The sequence below is a fragment of the Penaeus monodon genome, chromosome 2 (assembly GCF_015228065.2).
Source record: "Penaeus monodon isolate SGIC_2016 chromosome 2, NSTDA_Pmon_1, whole genome shotgun sequence".
Lineage (NCBI taxonomy): Eukaryota > Metazoa > Arthropoda > Malacostraca > Decapoda > Penaeidae > Penaeus > Penaeus monodon.
In genome coordinates, this window is record NC_051387.1 from 1,273,140 (window position 1) to 1,280,639 (window position 7,500).

General features: G+C 43.1%; 1 protein-coding gene across 1 annotated transcript in view; it reads right to left on the reverse strand.

The window, feature by feature from the left end:
* The window catches only part of LOC119584512 (protein Wnt-6-like), a 120,147-nt gene that overhangs the window by 19,808 nt on the left and 92,839 nt on the right, over positions 1-7,500 (reverse strand). Inside the window, exons 2-3 of the mRNA XM_037933165.1 lie at positions 1,507-1,733; positions 1-8 (exon numbers count right to left, since the gene is read on the reverse strand). The exon at positions 1-8 is cut by the window's left edge and continues 444 nt beyond it. Of these exons, the coding sequence (XP_037789093.1) occupies positions 1-8; positions 1,507-1,733 (235 nt within the window). The remainder of the gene's footprint in view (positions 9-1,506; positions 1,734-7,500) is intronic.

Sequence of the window (7,500 nt, forward strand, 5' to 3'; positions counted from 1 at the left end):
TTTCTTCTCTTGAATGGGACAGGCGCATTAGTTTCCAGGCCTACGCCGTCGACTTACATGTATACACACACCAGTGTAATAACTTATGGGTGTATGATATCGCGCGCGTGTGTGTATGTGTATTGTATATATTTGCATATATAATTTCATATCCACCTTCTATGCTTCTGCTATCATCGTTATATGTCACGTGAAAAGCTCTCTTAAAACGCCCTTTTCACGCCCACGGAATAGCCACAGAAAAGGAAGGAAACGCCCCCCCCAGACAAAAAAAAACGTTTCAAGCCTCACCCCCCACAAGAAAGGTATCCATACCCTCCGGTCCCGGGGTTTCGGAGGGCCCGGGGTTGCCCCCCGAGGAAACAAAGGGAAACAGGGTTTTGGAGGGCGTCAGTGGGTAGCCCGCGGGCCATGACGGCGTTAGGAAGGCCGTTGGGCGGGGGGGGGAGGGGGGGGGGGGGTGAGATGGAAACTTTGAAGTAAGGGGAGTCTCTTTCGGGTTTTTTTTTTATTCTTCTCGCTGTTGTTGATCTCTTCCTCCCTCTCTCTCCTCTCTCTCCTTCCCCTTAATTTTTCTCCTCTCCCTCTCTTTTTCTCTCTTCCTTCCCCTTCCTCTCTTCTCTGTCTTCCTTCTTCTCTTCTCCCTTTTCTCTTTTTCACTCTCTCTCTCTCTCTCTCTCTCTCCTACTCTCTCTATCTCTCTCTCTCTCTCTCTCTCTCTCTCTTCTCTCTCTCCTCTCTCTCTTCTCTCTTCTTTGTCGTCTGCTGTCTTTCTCCTCTCTCTTCTTTTTCTTTTCCCCCCTTCACTTCTTTCCTCCCCCTCCTTTCCTCTTCCTCTCCCCCTTCTCTTTTCTCTTTTCCCCTCCTTCTCCTCCTCTTTTTTCCCCCCCGTCCTCTTCCCCCAATATTCATCTTCCCCTATCTTTGGGGCTTGTGATAGAAGACGAAAATAAATCATACACAGAGAGCTTAGACGTCCGAATAAGTCATCAGAGTAGGTAGCACACACACACGTACACACACACACAGAGAAAGAGAGAGAGAGAGAGAGAGAAAAGAGGAGAGAGAGAGAGAGAGAGAGAGAAGGGAAGAGGGAGGGGAGAGAGAGAGGGGGAGAGAGAAGAGAGAGAGAGAGAGAGAAGAGAGAGAGGAGAGAGAGAGGGAGAGAGAGGGAAAAGAGAGAGGAGAAGAGGAGAGAGAGAGAAGGGGGAGAGAGAGAGGGGAGAGAGAGAGAGGAGAGAGAGAGAGAGGAGAGGAGAGAGAGAGAGAGAAAGAGAGAGAGGAGGAAGAGGGGGAGAGAGAGAGAGGAGGGGGGGAAAGGGGGGAGGGGGAAAAGGGGGGGAGGGGAGGATGGGGGAGAGAGAAGGGAGAAGGGGAAAAAAAAAAAAGGGGGGGGGGGGAAAAAGGGGGGGGGAGGAGAGAGAGCGAGAGAGAGAGAGAGCTGCAATACAGCAACGACAACGAAAGCCATACAACCAATGGCCATGGAAGCGTAACGCCGCTCACCCCGCATGAGGATCTTCTTGAGGGACCTCCTGTTGTCGGTGCAGTTCCACCTGTGGAAGCGGAACTGGTACTGGCACTCCTTCATGGCCATCTGAGAGCCGTCGAGGATCATCTGGAACGTCTTGGGCTCCTTCCTGCAGATGGTGCTCTGGGGATCCTTCGAGACGCGGGAGCCTCTCTTGCGGCAGATCCTCGTGTGGTCCATGACGGCTCGTGTTCCCAGGGACCTGCAGAGGGGCGGCAGAAGGTTGAGAGGGTGGGAGAAGAGACCTTGTGTCCAGGGGCGTTGATCGTGTTTTGTGATTGACTCTGTGTGTGTGTGTGTGTGTGTGTGTGTGTGTGTGTGTGTGTGTGTGTGTGTGTGTGGTGTGTGTGTTGTGTGTGTGTGTGTGTGTTGTGTGTGTGTTGTGTGTGTATGTGTGTGTGTGTGTGTGTGTGTGTGTGTGTGTGTGAGTATGTGTGTAATGTATGTGTGTGTGTGTGTAATAGTAACAATCTCATTATCATAATATATATATATATATATATATATATATATATATATATATATATATATATATATATATATATATATATATATATATATATATATATATATATTCGTCATCGGTACCTATTGTCTTTCTGCTAATCAGTCTGACACAACATGGCAAATTCACCAAAGTTTCCATACACAGATACGCTTTTAACTGTCATTCTTCTGCATCATGGGCTGCTTCGAGAAGAAAAGAAAATAGATAAAAGAATAGCGATTATTATGAATTAATCCGATATTACATAACCATTTAAGTAAAAACAAAAAGGGCATTTATTTGAACGAATTACTTCTGACTCTTGACCTCACCTTGCCCCCCCCCCCCTCCCCTGCTCTTTTGCTTGTTTTCCCATAAGATTTTTATTTTTATTTTCTACGAAACATAGCTCTTGCCCTTTTCCCTGTTCGTGTAAGTGTGTCATGACCTTTTAAACATTTAGGCTTCCTTGTTTTTCTTGCTAAACCTAATCCTAAGGTTGACATTTGTTCTCACGTTTATGAATCTACGACATTGGGTCAGATCCCTTACGCTGTTGTGCTGTCAGTCTTTTGTTTGTCTCGAGTACCTTATATGCACATTTGCGTTGGTAATGGCGTGTTTACAGCCATTGCTTGATTTAGCAGAGTGAGAAATATATTAAGTAAAATGTTTTGTTATGTTTTGTTGGGAAAAATACGGTAATGGTGATGTTGACGATAATGATTGTGGTTATGATGACGGCAATGACCATAAATACTGAAACAGGTGAGGAAGAATCATAAAAATAGGATTCACATAATGTATATATAATATAAGTTATATAAGTCATATAAAGAACAGCAAGAACAAGCAGCTGTACTCTGATAGCAAGTTCATCGATGCGAAATTAAGTTAGAATAGTTATGACACTCGGCGATGGAAGCTAAATACGCCACGTTCATAACAGCAACTAAGAAACACAAGTAGCAAAGGAAAAAATGGACAAAATATCTTTTTTATATATACATTACGCTCTATAAAAGGCATACGGCCATAATCAAACTCCTTCTCAGAGAAAAGAGATGATTAAACGCCGCTGACACATCTCCCCAACACTTTGATTGATAGGTTCACATCATTATGTTTACCGAATACTCTTTTTGAAAGTGATCTCGGCTCCTGGAGTTGTCTGGCCACGTCGCCTCTCACTGCGCTGTCTTGTGCTACATTAAGATCTGTTTGTAGACGCGCAAAGGCATTTTTTCCTCTCTTGTCGAATTTGACAGACATTTACAACTTTCAAAATACCTTCGTGGTCTTATGTTTCGTTAATGGTTCGCGGAGTATCAAATTCTATCGTTTTATTGCTATGTGTTTTCTCTTTCGCTTCGTTTTTCATGCATCTCCTTTGGGGAAAAAAGGGAAGTATTCTTTACGAGATGTTAGATATTAAGATCCTTGTTGTATCTAAGGGAAACCAGTGAGTGGGTGGACGAGGAAGGCGCTATATTTCTTATGATATTTTTTTTTCAACATTATTACTATTATTTTTAAGAGTCATAATTTTCCCCCTTTTTCTTTAAAGGAGTCATTGAGTTAAAAATGGAGGAATTAGCGGGAAAAAAATACATTTGAAAGAATACTATTCGAGATTAAAAGGGTTTGTGTGAAACGCAACGAGAAAGATGAGGCTTAAGGCTGAAGGGCTCGAGGATTGAGCGACAAGGAAGTCAGCAAAGTGTGAGACAAATAAGGTACAGGCTAGAGAGGGAGTGGAGAGGAAAAGGTGTGATGTGGGGGAGGAAGGGGCAAAGGAGGAGGAGGGAGGAGGAGGGGGGGAGGAGAGGGGGAGGAAGGGGAGGAGGGGGAGAGGGGAAAGAAGGGGAGGAGGGGGAGAGGGGGCGTAGATCACCCTGCCGTGTTGATCTTGACTCAGCAACCCCACGACAAGTATGAAGACGAAAGGGGTGTCCCGGGGTTAGATAAAATACACAAAAGTAGTGCGAAGATGAGAGAGAGGGCAGCCTACAAGAATGAAAGGGGGTAGGGGTTAGGGAAAGGGGAGGGAGGAGGCCAGGAAGGGGAAAGGAAAGAAGGGGAAGAAAGAGAGGCGAGGGGAGAAACCAAGAGTATGGTCTGTCCAATTCATCTGTTGATACAAGACGGCCATTCTCGGGGACTACGCTATCATAAAAGCCTGGTCAAATAAACACCGTGGGATTGGTCCCTCACTCACCTAAATGGATGAGTCAAACGGCGTTTTCGTATCCGCCCCTTCGCGTCAGCCTCGAAAAATCTTTGGCCTGTCCGGAAGGCAGTTTTATGTTGTTTATATCCAGTTTCAAAGCTAAGGACTCCTATGAGACAGAAGGCCCTGTGTTGTCGCCTCTTTTGGCTAATGATGACCCGAACACCCGCGTGGGAGGACTGCCCCCCAGGTCCATGTGTAGAGGCTGTTTATATCGTAATTTCCAAGAAAAGATTTTCATGTTTGTTAAACAAGGAGGAAACTTGTGGGCTGAAAACAGAGAAGCAGCTCTCAATGCGAGTCAACGAGGTCGTCTATTAAAGGGAAGAAAACTCAGTAATACAGAGAGAAAATGAAAGAGAGAGAGAAAGAGAGAGAGAGAGAGAGAGAGAGAGAGAGAGAGAGAGAGAGAGAGAGAGAGAGAGGGAGGGAGAGAGAGAGAGAATGAGAAAGAAACAGAGGCAGAAACAGAGAGATGAAAATATATAAACAATAAACAACAACAAAAAAAACACCAATACCTTAATATGCATAACCCCCACCTCCACCCCCCACCCCCACCACAAACTATATATTCCCAATTCTCAGACACTTCCCTTCCCCAAATACCCGCATCCGCATCCGCACGCCCCCCCACCCTCTCCACCCCCACCCCCCCTTCACCTGCATCCAACAAACAGCCACGTAATAAAAGCGAGACAGTGCCCCGCCCCACGACGCTGCTGGTTTTCCAAAAGGTTTGTTTGTAATTCGTTTATGACGGAGAAACGGCCCTTAACGACCTTTGAAACTTCTGTGGTGGAAACAACACATCGCGTCTCTGTTTACTTGGGGGGGGGGGGAAGGAAAGGGAAGAAAGGGAAGGGAAGGAGGAAGAGGAAGAACGAAAGAGGGAAGAGGAGGAGAGAAGGAGAAGAAAGAGGAAGAAAGGGAAGGAAAGGAGGAAGAGGAAGAACGAAAGAGGGAAGAGGAGGAGAGAAGGAGAAGAAAGAGGAAGAAAGGGAAGGAAAGGAGGAAGAGGAAGAACGAAAGAGGGAAGAGGAGGAGAAAAGGAGAAGAAAGAGGAAGAAAGAGAATAGGAAAATGGAAAGGAAAGGAGAGAGAAGGAAGGAAAAGGATAAGAGAAGAGGAATCTGGTGAAGGAGGGGAAGAGAGAAGGGGAGGAGAGAAGGGAAGGGATGAGAAAGGGACACGGAGAGAAGAGGAAAAGCAAAGGAGAAAGAGAGGGGTGGAGGAAGGGGGATGAAAAGGCGAAGGAGAGGGGAAGAGAAAAGGGGAAGAGGGAGATGAATGAAAAGAGACAAGGGAAGGGAAATCAGAGCAAAATGTGATGGGAAAATGCAAAGGAAGGGGAGAGGCATGAGAAAGAAGAAAGAGAAAGAGGAGAGAGGAAAGAAGAATAAAAGAGAGAAAGAGAGAGAGAGAGAGAGAGAGAGAGAGAGAGAGAGAGAGAGAGAGAGAGAGAGAGAGAGAGAGAGAGAGAGAGAGAGAGAGAGAGAAGAGAGAGAAGAGAGAGAAGAGAGAGAGTTGATAGAAACACAAGAGAAGAAAAAATCAACAGACCAAAAAGGAACCAGCACAGAAAATACACCAAATCATGCATCTAATATGACAAAATAATTAACTGGACAAGAAATCCTGAGTTTAAAAAATAAAAATGACATCAAAATAATAAAAACGACTAGAGTCTACGAATGCGGAGGAATCGCCGGAAAACGATGATGAAGGAAGGAAGAAAGAAAGAAAAATCAGAGAGGAAAAAGAAAGAAAAGGAAGAGAGGAAGATGAAAAAGAAAGAAAGAGAAAAGAGAAAAAAGAAAAAGATAAAGAATAGAGGAGGCAAAAAAAGTAAGAGAACATGAAATAATAATAATACAAAAACGAAAAGAATAGCGGAAGAAGAAGAAAGATTTTTAAAAAATAAAAATACCCCCCCCCCCCCAAAAAAAAAAAAAAAAAGAAATAAATGTTTAAAACCCACACCTTCGATGCTATTGACGTGTCCTTGCTACGTGACACACAATTCACTCACGGAAAATAAACTACATGTATACACTTCCACACTCTGTATATTCAGCCCGAACATGAGTATATAAGTAGAGTTTACACTTGGGGAGGCGTGGCCATGGCGAGTGACGTCAGGAGAGTCATTCCTTCCCTGAGGTTACGGATTTTTGACAGAGTAATGACGTCATAAACGATGCAGGGTTTGTCGTGTTTTGAAAATCTCTTTGGCTTCTTCCCATTGTTGCTTCTGTTGGAGAACAGGTCGTCCGCTGAAATGTACGTTGTCTGTTTGTTTGTCTGATAGGGAGGGACTACAATATGGCAGAAAAATATAGACCGTGTTTCAAAATGATAGAAGCTTAGAAATGTACGTCGAAGGAACGTAACTTTTTTCCATTCTTTTCTAGTCATGTTTTTAGATTCACATATAAATCTAAACATTATTTTGCGTGTAATATATATTTTTTTTCTCTCTTCATGTATCTAGTTTCACATACATATTTAAATATAATTTTGTCTGTATACGTTTTTTTTTTCTTTTTTTCTCGATTCTTTTTTTTATTGTTATTATTCATAGCCACAATGTATCATCCTTTATTCCTTCTTTAATCTATCTCTACGTTTCCTCCCTTTTATCAGATTACTTCTTATTCACATTCAGATGCAAATTCAGATCGTTGATTACGCAAAAATGCATATCGAAAACTAAAAAACAAAAACACAACAACAACAACAACAACAACAACAAAACACATCTATCAGTACCGACCGAGCCAATTGCAAGAGAAGAAGCTTTGTGTGCAAGCTCCTTTGAGCTCTGTGAATTGTTCTATAAATCACGAAAAAGGAAACATGAACAGCGTGTGCTTTGAGAAAAAAACAACTGATTATGGGAGTAATAATAATGATAATAATAATAAAATTACTAATGATGATGATAATGATAATGAGTATTTTTAGTAATAATAATGATGATAATAACACTAGTAATAACAATGATAATAATAATAACAGTAATGAGTAATAATGATAAGAATGATAATCTGTGTCTTCCTCCCCCCCCCCCCTAGTAGCTGTAGTCCCTCCGTAACTGCGGGGTTGGGGGGGGGGGTCGAGCTAGATATTCCAAAAGTATCTACTTTCCAATAATCCTTTTTTTTTATTCTTAGGCATTCTCAGTTGCCTTTCTCCATCCGGGAACCTTTATTCTGTTTCAGAAATACTCTGCTCTGTTGCACTTTTAAA